General features: G+C 54.1%; 1 protein-coding gene across 1 annotated transcript; it reads left to right on the top strand.

Moving 5' to 3' along the window:
* Nucleotides 1-10,654: 10,654 nt before the first annotated feature.
* On the top strand, nt 10,655-16,193 carry Klhdc7a (kelch domain containing 7A). The gene has a single exon (XM_055610742.1). The coding sequence runs from the start codon at nt 10,737-10,739 to the stop codon at nt 13,056-13,058; it is 2,322 nt and encodes a 773-aa protein (XP_055466717.1). The 5' UTR covers nt 10,655-10,736; the 3' UTR covers nt 13,059-16,193.
* Nucleotides 16,194-17,819: the final 1,626 nt, after the last annotated feature.

The raw sequence follows: 17,819 nt of genomic DNA, 5'->3' as shown, positions 1-17,819 counted from the left end.
GATGGATGGATGGATGGATGGATGGATGGATGGATGGATGGATGGATAACAGGGATGATGGATTGATGACTTGGATGATGGATGGATGGACAGACAGACAGATGGATAGATGGGGATGGATGGCTCGGATGGATGGATGGATGGATGCCTGAGATTATGGCTGGATGGAATGATGGATGGATGGATTATGAATAGACTGATGGATGAATTAATTCAATACCTGTGCCACACACTTGGTACCAATGAGCAAAGGTGGTACCACTATGCATCCTCAGAGCAGGGAAGTCATAAATACTGAAGTGAAACCAACCACCTCTGTAGTGTGTCCCCAGCTAATACCCATGGGTCTGCTTTCACAAGCAGATGACAGCAGCCTCCTGCCCAAATTCAATCATTCCCTATACCAGTTCTTGCTGCTCTCTTTTCATAGAACATCTTTTCCACAGGCTGTTCTGGGGACATTGTGTTCTCTAAGGCCTTGTGTAGAAAAGTCTTCCTCCATCTTCCCACCCTGGGCCAATTTGGAGGTTCTCCCCTTGTACTCCATTGTGTGTTAATATCATTGAACTTCTTCCTTCTTTTCCTTCCCAAGGCCCAACTAAGCCACTGCCCTTGTGAGGGTGGGAATCCTCTAACACTCACTACTACAATCACACAGAGATGCACAAGTGTATCTCACCCACAGGCCCAAGTGAGGCCCAGCCCTGCAGACCACGGGTTCAGGATCTGGGGAACGTCACAGCTCAGCCCGACGGAAGCATGTATAACCCAGGTGTGTGGGAGGCCAAGACGGAAACAGGGCTCAGGACTGGGAGTCGGCAAGATATCCTTGCTTTCCTGGGGGAAAATAATGAGGGGATATCCCCTGGACAGAGGGATATGTCGTATATATGTACATGTGTATAATACGTGTTCGGATCAGTGTATAGGTGTGTGTGTGTACACGGGGAGGTCAGAGATCTTCCCCTGTTGCTCTCTGCCTGATTTTTCAAGGCGAAGTCTCAAAGTGAATCTGATGTTCTCTGATCGGCATGACTGACTGGCCGTTGGGTCCCGGCGGTCACCTCTTTTTCCCTCCCCCTTTGTGCTGGAGTTATAGGTGGATGCTGCCATGCTCTGCTGTTTATGTGGATGCCAGGAAGGCGAACTCGGGCCTCATGCCTGAACGGTGGGCACTTTACCCACCAAGTTATCTTGCTAGCCCTAAGTGTTAATGTCATTCCTGGATACATTAAAACAGCACGTACAGAATCCCCAGGGATACACACAAATCTGCCTGTAGTCAGGATGAGGTCCTGGCTGCTTGAGTGTCCATCTGGGGAATCTTTCTGTCACCCCTCCCTCCTCCCTTGTTTTTTTCTTTATTTTCTTCTGTCATTGATGAACTTTGAACCCAGGGCCTTGTGTATGCTAGGCAAGTGCACTTTTTTATTTGAGGTGATGATCCATCAGTCATGAGAACACCCAGTTCTCGATCACATGTGCATGCACGGATGTGTGAGTACACACACACACCAGTCTCTCCTCCTTTCTTCTATGTGCAGTCCCATACACATCGGCACACCACTGAACTGACTTACTCCACGCGTGTTGGCGCCTGAACCCCCCGGAATCCACCACCGATTCATTGGCTTAGATAGAAACTGCCCACTCTGTGAAAAGAGCTGGACCCAGAGAGCTCAGAACACAAGCAAGGGGGTCAAAGTCCATTCTAGTGTGGCGGGGAACCCCCACCCAGCCATGCTGCTGCTCCAGCCCCCAACACAAGGGCTCTGGACAGACAACAGAGGCGTCCACACCCAGCCTCCCTGCACCCTTCCCTAACCCACAGGGACAGAGGAGGTTATGTGTCTAGAAGGTTCTGGAATGGCAATCTAGCCTATCGACAGCCTCCAGCTCAGACACAGCCAGAAAAACTAGTTCTACAGGCTTCCCCATGCTGATCACCGTCCTGCCCAGCCTTAGCTCAGCCAGGGGAAGGCAACAGCTTGATGCCCGGTCTGGGATCACGGACCTCAGACACTTCTGGGTTTTCTATTCCTTTTTTTTTACTCTGTTTCCCCATCTATCCCAGCACACAGCCTTCAGAATTGTTGTTCAGAACTGAGAGAGACAGGAAGCACAGAGGCCAGCAATGATTTTCCTTGTTTGCATGGATAATTTCTTTATGCAATATTCAAAAGAAGCAGATTCTAGAGGGGCGGAACCAGGGGCCTGGTGGCAGCAAGCCTGAGTGCTGGGACTGCCCACTGCTGTTCCTGGAAGAGCCCTGCCGCAGGGAATGCAGGCGAGAAGGGAGCGCCCAGCTCCCCACTCACCCCTCAGGTTGGGAGGCGGAGGCTTGTGGAACAGAAGTCATTTGATGTCAAACACACACGCACCGCTTTTCGGGCACAAAAGCCCAACTCTTGCTTTTGAAGTAAAGGACAGTTGCTCCTAGGTTGGAGATCTCCAACCTTCAGATCTCCTCAGCCCCTCCTAGGAGCACTTGGCTTTGCCAAAATATGTGTGTGTGTGCTTGTGTGTGTGAAAGCCTTCAGTGTCTCACTGGGACCTGCTGGGGCTGGCGAGCCAGGAGTCCTCCCATCTCTGCTTTCCACTGCTGGGAATACCGGTGTACAGTGCCACACCAGCGTCTCTATGGCTGCTGGGATCAAAGCTGGCAAGCACATCAGTGGCGGGGCCATCTCCCCAGCCTCGTCTCCTCTGTCCTCAGTCTTCTCTGACATCCAGCTCACAGCTGAACTCAGAGACGTTACCCTTTCCTGTCTAGCCACAGACGGCCACCTTCACTCTGGTGTGGCTGCTGCTACTCTGGCTCCCACCTTGGAGCCTTTGGGCAAGCTCGGCCCCTCCCAGAATTCCACACCCCTCCCTTCCTCCCAGACTCAGGTGTTCCCATTGTCTATGGCCTTCCCACCCTCCTCCAGATCCTGGTTCTGGGCACAGCCGCTCACAGCCTTTCAGAAACCAAAGGGATCATAGGCTTCTGTCCGGGGTTCTTCACGCCCATGGCCAGGGTGATTGTTAAAGGGTTTCTTGGTCTGGCCTCAGTCCCTCATTTGTTTATTCAGCAAATGTTTATCAAATACCAGCGAGGAGTCAGGTCCTGTCTCTGGGCATGGCCTGCCTGGCTCTGTGTCACTTCCTCTGCCTGGCTCTGTCTCAGCTCCTCCTGGGGAAGGCACCTGAGGGATGGATCCCTCCAGAGGAAAGTAGGTTGCATGAATCCCAGCTCCTCCACCTGGACTCAGACAATATCCCTTTGCTTAACGGTCTTTCCCCTTTGTGAGGCTAGAGAGTGCCTCTAGCCTCTATCTAGAGGATGGGGCAAAAACCAAGGGGCAGGTCCATCCTGGAGCACTAGGGACATGGGGACCTCCTGCAAGTGAGGCCTTCGGGGTTCTGGAGCAACGGTCCTGGCAGACACACTGATTTGGAGTAAGCCACCTCTCTGCATAGACTTTGCTCTCTTACCAGCAGTGTCAGGGTTGGAGAAGCTCTGACTCCAAGGCTAGCCAGGTGCATGGAAACTTTGGCAGGCTCTCTCTTCTAAGGTGCCACAGATAGAAACTGTGGCCTTGGAAGACAGGGTGTCATATAGGCAGTGTGAATCTGCTACCACCTAGATGCCCAGGAGAGAAAAGCATGCAGCAGATAGCTGCAAGCATTAGCTGGGATGCCATCTTTAAGCTACAGAACTTGAAACAGTTAGAACTTGAGACCCAGACAACCAAGAGTAATCTCCATCTTGGGCAGTGTCTGGAGGCCTTGGATGAGGGAACCACAGTTTAAACTCTCTTCCCTCTGCCTGGGACTGTTACTTCTCTGGTTTCCTTCCAGCTCTTGACACCTGCCTAGGAGACCACCAGAGCTGGTATTTTCTGGAATGTTCCAAACAAAAGAATTACTTCCCTGGTGATCTCTCTCTCTCTCTCTCTCTCTCTCTCTCTCTCTCTCTCTCTCTCGTGAGCATTTTGATGTGGGCACACATGTTTGTGGAGGCTGGAAGTTGGCATCAGCGTCTTTCTCAACTGCTCTCCACCATGTTTTTTTGAGACAGGCTCTCTCGCTGAACCTGGACCTCATGGATAAGCTGCACTGGCTGGCCAGGAATCCTCCTGTCTTTGCTCCCCAGCACTGAAATTGTAGGTGCTCGCCCATGTTTTTTGCTTCTTACATGGGTTCTGGGGATCAAACTCAGATCCCCATACTCACGTGGCAAGCATTTCACAGACTGAGCCAGCTCCTTGGACTCCTCCCTTGGTTCTCATCTCCATCTTTCCTGCTTGAAGCGCCATTGTTTGCTTGGTTTCATGCCATCCCACCCACTTAGAAATTAATTCTGGTCACTTCCACATGGGCCCGTTAACCCCAGTCTCCTGCCTCAGAGCCTTTGCACAAACAGACTGGGTTTGGAAGGGCCTCATGCATCCTTTAAAACTCAGTTCCCAGGGCATCTCATCCCCACCCCCAGAGAAACTCATATGAACCCGGAAGCTTCTGCACCCCGAGAGCTCAATACCTCACTAAGTCAACAAGAGGTTATTTTCAAGGCGGTTTCCAGACTGGGTCTGCAGAGGAGACTAACCTGCCACCAGGGCAGGAGGCAGACAGACAGAGACAGAGAGAAAAGGAGAGAGCACAAGGTCCCTCCCTCCCAAGTAAACTCAGCCACCTGGTCATTTCTGCTTGTCCCTCTCACGCTGTGGATCAGCCAAATGCTTCTTTTCCAGCTGCAAAGGTGCCTGGGAAATACAATTGTTCTGGTTGTCCAGGAAAATCCAACTGAACCATAACTTGAATGGACCCCTTGTCCTGTGTCTGCCGCAGAACTGTCATAAGGACTGAGCAACAAAGGCTGTGAAGCCCCGAGCTCAATGCCTGGCACATAGTAAGTGCTCAGCAAAGCTTATAGCTCTCTTCGACTTCTTCCATCACCTGTAGCAGATCCCCAAGGGACCAGATCTCCAAGCGATCAGGCCCCACTTGCCTCCTGGTGGAATGCAGAGTTCCGCTGTCTGGCACAGGCCCAGCTTCTAGGCAGTTCCCTTTGCAGCCACTCTCCCTCTTCTCAGCCTCCCCAGTCCTGGCTGGAGCTACCCTCTCTACCTTCCTCCCCCTGCAGCTCCCATCTGCAAAGCATTGGTTTACAATGAGCTGAAGCAGCTCTGCTGGGCCGCACTGAACTGGACACCCACTTAGAGCCCAGAAGGTTTATCCTTCTCTGGCTATTGATGCCTCCTCACAGGAGGCAGGAGCCCCAAAAGCACAGTGTCTTAACTCTTTCAGCAGCAACAGTCAGAAGCAAGTCTCAGTGGCCCCATTTTACAGATGAAGAAATCAAGACCCAGTGGTCATGAGTGCTTCTAAACTCATGCTGCCTTTTCTTGCAGAAAGGAAATCCAAAATTCATACTTCAAACCATGCCACCCTCCTCAGGAGCCAATCTGACATGGAGTTCTCAAGGGCTCAGTGTGTGTCTGCCTTTAGCACGGGGCTGGAGCCTTCCAGAATTGCTCCAGAAACTCCCATGAGCATGTATCTTTCCAGCCATGCCCCAGCCTCCAGTCAGAGTGGCTGCGGACCGGGTCTGAGTGAAGGACTCCTGCCCTGTTGTGAGGCCCCAAGGACAAAACCCAGCTTCAAGCTTGGGTGTAGGCAGAGATTTGGGGAGGAGAGAGATGGCCTGTGTGGCTGCAGAGACAAAGGGACAGTAAACAGATGAGCTTGGATGCAGCAGAACAGGTGTCTGGAGACAGTGAGAAATGATGCCAGGACAATGCAGGGACTGGGGAGAATGGGCCGGCCACTTAGACTTGAGTGGAAAGGCCTTGGGGAGCCCCAGGATGTTCTGCAGCCAGCATGTGGCAGAAGAGGCATGTTAGGGCCGAAGAGAGATATCTGGAAGGTCTGCGAGGATGCCCGGGCACAGGGAGAGCTCCACAGCAGAGTGGCATGGCAAGGCTGGAGGCCTTGGGGACATTGTCGAGGAGGGACATTAGCTCCTGTGACAGCTGTCTGGGACTTAACAAGCCAGGCTCTGCCACCTGCCTTGGAGATGCCAACTACAGGAGCCAAATTAATAGCAAAAACAGAAAACAGAGATTTGTTCAATGTGACCACATTGGGAAGAGGGACAGTCATCCCCACATCCATCTTTGGGGTGCAGATGTGAGGTCAATGTGTAAGAGCACTGGCTGCTTTCCGGGGGAACCGGAGTTCAGTTCCCAGTACCCACGTCAGGCGGCTCACAGCCACCTGTAACTCCAGCTCCAGGGGCCCCAGCGTTTCTGGCCTCTGAGGGCACTTGTACTCACACGCAGATATAAACACATGCACCCAAAAACAAACAAACAAACAAACAAACAAACAAACCTGCCCTTATTTCACTTCCTAAATGTAAACGGCACAGCCCTTCATGCTGAGCCCTTCAAGCTCTTCCCAGGCAAGGACCCCTGCCCCCAGGGCAGCACGCTTCCCTTCTGGAGTCCCTGCCCCCTCCCCGTCACTGCCCCAACTGTGTCACTGCCCCCCATGTTCCTGCCTCCCCCTGTGTCACTCCCCCATGTCACTCCCCCAGTGTCACTGCCCCCCATATCCCTGCCTCCCCCCACGTCACCGCCCCCCCTCCATGCTCACCTGGGACATATGCAGCCCACAGTCCATAAGGGTGAAGGGTCAGGGTCTCCCCAGCTCTGCCTCCCCCTGACCTGTCCTGGGCTGTATCCGGCCCAGCACCCACAGAATGTGTACAAGTGTGTGTGGGCGTGAGGCCGAGTGAGGGTGTGAGTGCGTGAGCGCATGGGTGTGTGACGGTGCTCGGTAGTGCTGAGATACGGTGGATCACGGCGTGTGTGTGTGTGTGTGTGTGTGTGTGTGTGTGTGTGTGTGATTGTGCGTGGGGTTTTGCGTGCGGGCGTCAGCAGAAGCGTGAAGGTGTGAGAGAGTATTGTGTGAGTGCGTGTGTATGTAAGTGGTGAGGGTGTGATCGTGGCTGTGTCCCTGTGACTACGTCAGTGTGTGGTGACTGTTGTGATTTCAGAGTTCTGCTGAGTACGTTGTGTGGCAGTACGTGTATGCCTGCGTGTGAGAACACGTGGGGCGGGCAAGCATGTGTCACTGTGTGTGTAGATTTGTGTCATCGCCTGTGTAAGTGCATGAGACTGTGTGTGTGTGTATATCTGAGAGTGTGCGTATGAATGTGTATAGATGTGAGTTTGCGTGTGATTGTATGCATGCGTGACACTTTGTGTGTCACCACGGCTGTGTGTTGGCATTTCGGTGCGTCTGTGGAGGTGTGTGGTTTTATGCGTGTGTGAGAGTGTGTGTCAGCGTGCCTGTGATCATGTGGGAGCCCCCGTGTGAGTGAGGGAGTTTGAGAATGTGTAGCGTGGGGTGTGAGTGTGGAAGTGTGTGACGGTGTTCGGCAATGTGTGTGCATACGTGTTAGTGTGACTATGTGTGTATCTGAGGGTGTTTTATGACTATGGACATGTGTTTGTGAGTGTGTATGAAGGCTGTGAGTGTGTAGTTGTGACCTGTGGGTGTGTTAATGAGGATGCTCATGAATGTGTGAGTGTGGCTGGCCGAGTCAGGGCATGTCACTCAGTAGGGGTGTGTGTGTGTGTGTGTGTGTGTGTGTGTGTGTGTGTGTGTGTGTGAATGTTGAATGTTTGTGTGAGTATATAAGCACATGAGTTTGAATCCTTTTATTGTTTGTTTGTTTTGAGATAGGGTTTCTCTGTGTAGCCTTGGCTGTCCTGGACTCACTTTGTAGACTATGCTGGCCTCGAACTCACAGAGATCCACCTGCCTCTGCCTCCCTGAGTGCTGGGATTAAGGGCATGTGCTACCACCACCCAGTGAATTTGAGTCCTAACATGAATATGTGAATAAATTAGTACGAGTGACTGAGTGTGAATTCATGTGTGTGACTGATTTTTTATGGGAGTGTGAGAATATGATTGTGTGTGAGTCTCACTATGTAACCTAGGCTGGCTTTGAACTCACCTGGTCTGCCTCCTTCGCGCTGGGATTCCAGGAGTGAACCCCCATTCCTGGCCCATTTCAGCATCTCAAGACCCAGGTAGGACATGTGCACAACACTGGGTTTGGTTCCTAGTGCTCAAAACTAACCCACCAGCAAGCATGGTGGGCAGCGCCAGGCAGCTGGGGAGCTGCCCACCTGAGCCCCAGCATGCGTCCAGATGAGCTTGTCCACAAAGCACCCCTGGGAGAGTGTGGAAACCAGCATCACCAGTGAGGCGTGCCGGGCATTTTCTGGCTGAGTAGTTGGAGCCTCGTCTGCATCCTGTCCAGCCTGCTGCCCGGAACCCCAGTGTCCACCAAGAACCCAGACCTTACCCTCCAGGCTTCAGTCTCCTCATCGGCCAAACCAGGGTCCACTCATCTCTGACCTTCGAATGCCACAGGTTCATAGCTTCCCTCGCGTGTGTGGGCACACAGTGGCACCTCTCGGGCACTGCTGGGGCACATGTCTTCTCTGTCTCTCCAGTGTCCCCTTCCCTCACTCCCCACACCCACCTTCCTCAGCCTTCACCTGCCATTGTCAAGACAGGCGGGATCTCCACTATGCTCGGGAAACTGGGCATAGTGGGGTGTAGCCCCATTGATCCGCCTGGCATCCCTTGGGGCTTGGCCTTCTCCTGTGGAAGGCCTGGAGCCTCCGTGACTCCCTTCTGCCTTCTCTGGATGAACTGGTTTCTGATCTGCCAGCTTCACAATGCTCTGCCCTGGCTTCCCCTCTCCCTCTGTACTCTGACCTTCCTGGAGGTCCCCATCGTAGATGCCCCCTACACACACACACTCCACTTGAGGACTACAAGTGACAAACTCCCTTCTCTGCTCTGGTGGCCTCCCTGTAACACAGGAACAATAAACACACATTTCAAACATTCACACACAGAGCGCTGAGAGGTTTCAAAGTGGGGTCTGTGAGCATCGGCTATGACCTGATCGGCAGCCCGCCTGAGTCCTTGTCCATCCCTTCCCTTGCTGGCTCTTGTCCATATTGCCTGGGTCTGCCAAAAGTCAGTTGTACAGAAGGCAGACACCTTGCTCAGGCCCTTTGGTTATAAAGAAAAGTACTAAAGATTGGGAGAAGGGTTGGAAGAAGAGGGAAAAGCAGGTTTGGAAGGACAGAACGCGTAGGAAGGCAGGCATGGAAGGGCGCAGGGAGGCCTGGAGTTTGACTGCATCTGGACAGTTGGAAAGAGCCCCACCATTAAAGATAAGGGGACCTGGCCTTCAAGAGTCAATGAAGGGAGGGACACTGGGATGCCACAACACAGAAAGGTAAACTGAGGCTGTTGAGTAGAGGGTTGTACAGATAAGAACCTGATAAGGGGATAAGGATCCTAGGAGGCCAGCAAGATGCCTCAGCGGGTAAAAGCACTCTAAGCCAGGGCAATCTTGAGTTCAATCCTCAGCATTTACATGGTGGAAGGAGAGAATGGCTTCCTGGGTTGTCCTCTCGAATTGCATGCACATACACAGGCAATACATAACGAAAAAGTTCAGAGCTTTCCCAAGGTCAGAGTGCTCAGAACCAAGGTCCTGTCAGAAGACAGCACTTAAAAAGTAGAGCGTGTGCAAAGTTCATTTAGGCAGCTGAGCTACCTGACCCCAGGCCATGGATATAGGGTTATTCGGAGCAGGGCTGGACCCCAACTCTTACTCAGTGACTTCCTGGTGGTTATGGCCTCTGCACCTACCCTTGAGGACCCTTAGAGTGTGTGAGGGCTAGGAGCAGCTGAGACTCACTGAGCTTTAGCAGCATGGGGCTTCATGGATGTTGAGTACAACCTGAGGTACATGCCATCCTCTTCCTCCCCGCCCCCCGACACACACACACTCTTCAGGTAGGGACATGGAGGCCCAGAGAAGTGAAGTTACTTGCCTAAGGTTACACAGCTGGTAAACAGCAGACTTGGGCCCAGAGCCCACAGTGCTGATGACACTTGGAGGTTAGGACATTATCTGTCCTCCCGGGGCCTCTTTCCCTCTGAGGTTGGCTCATCTTGAAGAAGAGGGTGTGTTCTAGGGTCTCTCTTTATCTGGGTACGTAGGCACTGTATTTCCCGGCTGCTTTAGCGGAGCTGGTTTCTCTTCAACTTGTCAAGCACAGAAGGAGGGCAGAAGTGGCCAAGAGCCTGGTCAGGTGGCTTGGCTGCCAGCCCAGGCTCGGCCTCCCCCACTGCTTCCTTGCTTGGTTGGTTAAGTGCTGAATCCTCTGCTGTGGCAGAGGCCATCCTGACACGCCCAGTACCTGTGGCTCCACCTGGTCCCAGGACCCACCACAAAAGCTGCCCCAAGCCTCCAACCTAAGGATTTGCAAAAGAGAAAACAAACTCGCTCACACACAAAAGCCTTCCAGGCTTCCAGGCATCTGGTGACAGCTCTGCTAAGGGCTTCCTTCCTCTGCCAGTCCCTACTGGACAGTCTGAATGCCCTCCACCTGTGGCAGGTGGCTGTTCTGAAGCTCAGCCTCCAGTTAGAACCCTCCCTCCCTTCAGGATCAAAAGAGGCCATAGGAGGCCTGAGCCAACGCTTGCTACAGTGCCACCTCAGCCAACTCAGTCACCTCTGCTCCAGCAACGCAGCTGGCCAGATCCGGCTAGGGACATACTCTCCCTCCACAGCACGATCCAGGAACTGGTCCCTATTGGGCAATTATTAATCGGATTCTTGGCATTCCTCTGTCCCCAGCCAGCATGCTCCCCACCAGAGCAGGAGCAGAGCCCCAGGACTGGCATTTGGACATGCAGCTGACCAGCAAGGTGGTGCTGTCCGCAGCTGCGCTGCTCCTGGTAACTGCGGCTTACAGACTCTACAAGTCCAGGCCTGTCCCAGCCAAGCAAGCGGGGACAGATAACAAGAGCCACAAAACAGAAAATGAAGCAGAGGGCTTGGGGCAACCTGCCTTCCAGGGGGCTCCCCCAGGGACCCTGTCAAGAGGTCCAAGACGCAGGAAGGCCATCAAGGGGGCTGGGTCCCCACTGGAATGCACCTTGGAAGACGCAGAAGACTCCTGCCTCCTGGTCACTTCGAGATCTGAGGAGTCCACAAGAAAAGTTTCTGGCGAGAATCAGGGCGGGCAGCGCCCGGACTCTCAGCAGGTGCCTCCTCCTTGCAGTGGCCAGGAAGCCGGAACAGCTGGTAGAGGTAAGCCCAACCCTCCCCACCTCCCTCCTCTGGCCTGTGAACCCACAAGCTCCCCAGCCAGACTTGCTCCAGGAGTGGGCGGCAGCTGTGTGGGGGACAAGCTCTCTCCATGGCCAGACGGCAGACCCCCAGAACAAACAGGGTCTGGGGACCCGGGAGCCCCCAGCTGTCGGACTGATCCTGCAGTGGTCAGCGGTGACATGAACCAGAGCTGGGTCTTCACCCATGTGACAGGGCTCAGCAGGGGAGAGGCTGGGGCCCTCCAGGCTGCTGCAGACATGGGTTTGGCCACACAGCAGCAGGAAGGAGCCACCAATGCCTCCTACACCTTCTCATCTGTGGCCCGGATCCGGATGGAGGAGAATATTCTGCAGAGGGCAGAGGGACCAGGGCACGAGCTAAAGGGTAGATTATATGACTACTTTGTGGAGTCCACATCAAAGGCTGTCTCCAGGCCAGTCCCCTGTACAGCAGCTCTGCCTGATGCTCCAGCCCTTGAGCCTGGACCAGAGCCCCGGGCCACAGGAGCAGCCTCCAGAGGCCAAGCTGATGACCCAGCGGGTGCAGCTGAAGTTTCGTCCCCACGGCCTGAGCCATCCCCTTCTGCGCCAGGCTTCAGCAGAAAGGTGAGCCTCCTGCAGATCGCTGAGAACCCAGACCTCCAGCTGCAGCCGGAAGGCTTCAGGGTGGCCCCGCCTGCCCGCCCGGACCGGGAAGCCCAGCTCAGTTCAGCCTGCAGCCGTGGGGAGCCCCAGGTGCAGTTTGTAGCTGGGACCAATTTCTTCCACCTCCCGCTCACCCCTGCTTCTGCTCTGGATGTCCGACTGGACCTGGGCAATTGCTACGAGGTGCTTACCTTGGCCAAGAGACAGGGCCTAGGGGCCCTGAAGGAGGCGGCCTACAAGGTGATGAGCGATAACTACCTCCATGTACTCCGCAGCCCGGACATCTACGGGGGCCTGAGTGGAGCAGAGCGGGAGCTGATCCTCCAGCGCCGGCTCCGTGGCCACAGGTGCCTGGTGGTGGCAGACATGTGTCCCCAGGAAGACAGTGGCCGCCTCTGTTGCTATGACAATATTCGGGATGCCTGGCACCCGCTGGCCCAGCTGCCCCTGGAGGTCATGTCCCGGGGTTGTGCCCTCTGTACTCTCTTCAATTATCTCTTTGTGGTGTCCGGCTGCCAGGGACCTGAGGGCCAACCTTCCAACCGTGTCTTCTGCTACAACCCCCTGACCGCGATCTGGAGTGAGGTGTGCCCGCTGAATCAAGCCCGGCCGCACTGCCGGCTGGTGGCCCTGGAGGGGCACCTCTATGCCATTGGAGGTGAGTGTCTGAACACCGTGGAGCGCTACGACCCCCGCCTGGACCGCTGGACCTTCGCCCCGCCCCTCCCCAATGACACCTTTGCCCTGGCCCACACAGCCACGGTGTGCGCCAATGAGATCTTTGTCACCGGGGGCAGCCTGCGCTACCTGCTGCTCCGATTCTCGCCTCAGGAGCAGCGTTGGTGGGCCGGCCCCACGGGGGGCAGCAAGGACCGCACGGCCGAGATGGTGGCCGTCAATGGCTTTCTCTACCGTTTTGACCTCAATCGCAGCCTGGGCATCAGCGTGTACCGCTGCAGTGCCAGCACCCGGCTGTGGTATGAGTGTGCCACGTACCGCCTGCCGTACCCGGATGCCTTCCAGTGCGCCGTGGTAGACGACCGCGTCTACTGTGTAGGGCGCAGGCGCATGCTCTGTTTCCTGGCTGACCACATCTCGCCCAGGTTTGTGCCTCAGGAGCTACAGGGCTTCCCTTCAGCACGGGGCACCCTTCTGCCTGCCGTCCTGACCTTGCCTGTCCCTGACGTGCCTCAGACTCCTGTCTAGCAGTCCCTCTGCTGGGCTCCGTCAGGATTCAGAGAAATTCCCTGACCTGAACATGGCGAGCTGTAGAGTAGAAAGTTCTCTCTCTCCTCCGTCGCAGGCTACAGGGCCTCGGAGGATTTTTAACCACCGTGGGCCGCAGGCTTGCCGCAAAAATGAAGCCGAACAGCAGGCATCCACAGACAGACCGATGCTGGGCTTCAAATCACAACTCCTGGCAGGGCCTATTTCAGGACCCCACCAAAATGCATGGCCATAGCCTTATCCCAATCACAGTTGAGATGCCAGGGGGACCCTCGAGCTGGCTGGCTCTCATGAGCTACCGTCGACCAGCTTCCTAAGCGTTGGTCTCACCAGTCCCTTCACATTGGTTCCCCCCTTGAGCTTCTAGAAGCACCTGGGACACAGATGGGAACAACAGAAGGAGGAGGTTTGGGCAGGAGCAGGAAGGAGCTCAGGCTATCCCCAAGGTTTGGCCAGAGAGACTGGCATTGCTGAAGCTAAAGGCACCTATAGGGATACTCGTTTGCAGAGCACATTGACGGAGGCCCTTTTCTCTCTCTCTTTCTCTCTGGTTACCTCAAGTTCTGTGTGCTGGCAGGAAGAGAAGTGTCCATCTTAGCAGGTGTTTTATTTTAATATTAATCATAGCACAACTGAGGTCTTGGGAGGCGGGGTTGCCCATGTGGTTCCAGGCTGCCTTTTTCCAGACCCGTGCCCACGCCCACAACCACCTGACCACATGCTTCACAGACTGCAGAATCCTTTCTACCTTCACGCCAGGGCAGCCACCACCATTCAGCTCATCAGCATGGCCTTCTCTGTGTCTGGCAGCCATCATGTCTGCCTTGTCAGATGGGAAGGAGTGAGGAGAGGCAGGTCCAGGATGGAGCTAAGGAGTTGGAAGTCTCTAGTGGAGTGTCCAGGTCCTCAGTCTTTCACATCAAAGGGGACCCAACTTCCAGGAAGAAAGGCAGAGCCAGTCCAACCTGTTACCCTACCTACCATGCCCTTACTCCATTCTGAGGGAGACAAAGTTGTCAGAGGGAAGCAATGATGCTCTTGAAACTATCCAGGAGCCATGAGGTGGGAGTCACAGTCGGGCCGGGTCTGCCGGAATGGGAGAATAATACCACTCTGGACACTGTGTCCCTTCAAAAGTCCTTCTCAGACCCCAGCGGTGGCCATGCTGCTGTGGGAACTGGGCTGGGTCACGTTTTGGAAAATGCAGGATAAGAATGTAGAATAAGGAGGAGGTCTGACGTGGAGATGAGATGGAAGCTCTGGTTGGACCATGCAAGGTGACTAACCCTGGCCAAGGGCCTGGCAGGAGGAAGCAGCTGAGTGATTCTTAAATTGAAAGCTGAGTAAGAAAGGCTGTCTGAGCCTGTGGGTCCCTAGGGAGGAAATCCTGCCCCCTGTCCCTGGTCTGCAGCCTCTTCCCTCTCCCTCTGTCCCCTGCCAAGGCCATGTCAATACCCAGGCATCAACCTCTGAGGAACATTAGGGTGGGGAAAGGATGACTTCAGTAAAAAGACTCAATGGGGCATTGGCATTGTGGTGCCAGGCTGGGGCGGGACAAGGTGCTTTTGGAAGGTAACCCAGCTTCCAGTCACAAGCTAGACAAGGTCTGGGGGCAGCCTCTGGCAATGAGCCAGACAGAAGGCAAGGCCCCAGCACAGCTGGGTAGTTCCTAGGCTCAGGAGAAGAGAAATACTAGGGAAACTTCCAAAAGCCTGTGGCATGCCAGTGGTAGGATCCAGGAACATGATTCCAGGGAAGTTGGGGGAAAAAAAGCATTTCCTTGATCCCAGTGAATGGTGAGTGTAGTCTTTATAAAGAGAGGGAGCGCTAAGACTGGGCTGTTGTACATCCCTTACACTCACATCTCAGGCATCACCAATCAATCCCTGTATCTTTTCCTGATAAGCCCTTCTAATGAGCTCAGAACTTCTCTAAACAGAACACCAGCCATCATGGCTGATAGGTCAGAGCTGGCATGCCATCACCGGCTTGACAAAGAGCTGACCTGGGGGATGGGCATGATTCTAAGTAGGAAACGCAGCCAAGGCTAGATGGACAGACTTCACTGGTGGAATGAGCATGCACAGGCTGTTTGGGCTGAGCACTGCTCTTCAGGTGGAGGAATAGCAGTGTTCCAATGGAGGAGAACAGGCTGATTCACAGACCAAGCACAAGCACAGGAGGAGATGGAAATCAGTGTGCACAGCTGCTAAGACAAGGGCAAGGCAGCAAACACAATCGGGCCTTTCTAATGAGACGGTGTCTCAGGAGGAATCAGAGAGACTCACCCAGCAGGAGGGGGAAGGGTTTTGCCACAAAGGCTAGGGGACAGGGCTGCTTCCAAGGTGGACCACCTCAGGGTGGAGGAGGGGTAACCACTCATCTGGCTCTTTCTCTGTTCCCTGGGGGAGAAGTCGACTAGGTGCACATGGGAGCAGGAGCCAGCATAATTACCAGGAAGTCACAGGCGCCGTGGCCAAGCCTACAGCTGAGGGCAGCCTGCTGGCATCTGCTTCACAGGGGCTTGGGGTCTAGGCTTCCCACTCAACTCGGGGGAATAGACTGGGCTCTGCCAACCTCCTGGCCTCAGCCTCCGTGTGGCCTAAGCGTCAAGTGGCCCTGAGGACCATCTGTGTTGCTTTTTTTCTAATGAGAGTTCTTACTGCTTTAGGGGAGGGAAAAATGATGTTTGGGTTACTTTCCACTTTAAGCCAGTCCATGTCCCTTTATAGAAAAATAAATAGGCAATTGGAAGGTAGAGAAACATATAACAAAAGTCTCAATTCTGCCACCCAATGACATCTCCTGCCAGGGTGCGTGTCCCTCGGGTCTCTCTCTTCTGTCTGTGGGTTTTGTTTAGGTTGGTTTTTCCCCGGGTGTGTTTGTGCTGAGCATACGATTCTGCTGCTTCCTTCTGCACACGGCATCTTCAGAATAAGCATCTCCCCATGTTATTACAAACCCTCAGTAAACATCATTTCAATAGGAACAGAATATTCTGCGGAGCGAATGGATCGCACTTTATTTAAACACCCTCCCCTCCTGTTGGGCTTGCGGATTTTTTTCCCCCTTGTTGATTTCTTTTTCTATCATAAATAAAATGGTCTTTGTTTTCTCGTTCTTCTCCGAGGCCTCCGCCAAAAGCAGAGCAGACAGAGAGGTCTAGGTCCTCTCTGGAAGTGTGTAGTTGTGGAAACAGTCATAGCCCACAGCACTTACCCAGAACTACAAAACCCTTTTGGACTGTAGGGCACACAGCTGACCTTGGTAATGCCTGGCGAGAAGGTCAAAGCTGGCTAGTGGGATAGGGCAGCCAGGGCTCCCTTCCTGCAGAGCTCTCAGTGCAGTGACATCGGCAACATCTCGCAAGCTTGGTGTGCAACCCCTCACGACCACGGCGGCCCCATTTACAAACGAGAAAACCTGGCTTCAAGGAAATATCTTCCCTCGAGGCAAAATTCAAAGACATTTTCTCTCTTTATAAAGTGTGCTACAGGGATGGGGCATGTGACTTAGCCCTGGCCGAGTGCTTGCCTAGCAGGCAAAGGGCTCCATCCAGCGTTGTGAAGCTGGGTGTGGTGGCTGCATCTATAAAGTTGACGCTTAGGAGGTAGAGACTGGAGGCCCAGAAAGTCAAGGTCATCCTCCATATATAGTAAGTCAGAGGCCAGCCTGATTGAGATTCACGAGGCCCTGTCTCAAGCCCCCCCAAAACAAACAAACAAACAAACAAACAAACAAACAGACAAACATAGAAAGTCAGCCTCACCTCACTCCTGGGACTTTTCTAATCCCACTTTACCCATGCCAATCAGTCACGTTCTGTTTACGGACTTTCAGCTCAAGAGGGAATTTTCTTCATTTTCTCAGTGCCTGCACCCATAAAACGGGTTGTCCCTGCCAAAATCATGGGGATGATGTGAGAAGAAGACATTTTCTGTCAGGCCATCAGCTCAGGATCAACTTCAGAACGTGCCCCAGAAGAACTCCCAGCTCTCCTGGAGGGCCCATCTGGAAGGACAAGCACCCCCCTCTCACCTCCCTCACCCCCATCCCCCCTCACCCCCAGCCCCGTCCCAACTCACTTGCTCAGTGCCTTGTTCTCTCAGGAGCCAGACTGTCTGTGGTTTAATCTGCAATGCCCCTTTCTTCTCTGAGAAGGTCTGAGGTTGCTCCAGATGAAAGCCTGTCCTATTTTAGGGCCCCTGGGTTTCAGAGGCGTGATCACGTGCTCTGCTCAGGCAGGGAGGGGAGTTCAGGACTAGCCTGCTCGCCAATTGCCGATTGGTACTTTCCCAGGTCAGAACGCTGCCATTTTCCTTGGAAGACTTAGAGTTCAGAGGGCCATCAGAAAGCGTCCGATCCTTCTTTCCTTGACAGGTTGGGAGGAAACACCCCTTGGGAAGAGGAAGGCAGAGCCTGGCCTGGAGAGGCAAAGACACAGGCACCCAGGGCTTCCCACCTTTGTCAGCCTTACCGGGAAGGGTCCTGTGGCTCTGCCCCCCCCCACCCTGGGAGTCCCCTGAAGCGGCAGCTCCAGCCGGGAGCAGCCCCTAGGCAGATGCGAGGCTGCAGCAGCAGAAGGAGGCAGATGAAACCAGGGCAGGAGGCACCTTCTGGGAGCTGGGGAATGGAAGAAAGGACAGCCTGGAGGGAAGACTCTACAAAGAGCTCCCAGCCTCGGGTCCTTTGAAAAGTGAGAGGCAGGTCAAAATAAAACAAAAAATTGGAGTCTCAGTT

Source organism: Psammomys obesus, unplaced genomic scaffold (genome assembly GCF_907164565.1).
Source record: "Psammomys obesus unplaced genomic scaffold, mPsaObe1.curated_primary_1811, whole genome shotgun sequence".
NCBI classification, from domain to species: Eukaryota; Metazoa; Chordata; class Mammalia; order Rodentia; family Muridae; genus Psammomys; species Psammomys obesus.
The sequence above is the reverse complement of the archived record's forward strand: the minus strand, read 5'-3'. Positions and strand labels throughout refer to the sequence as shown.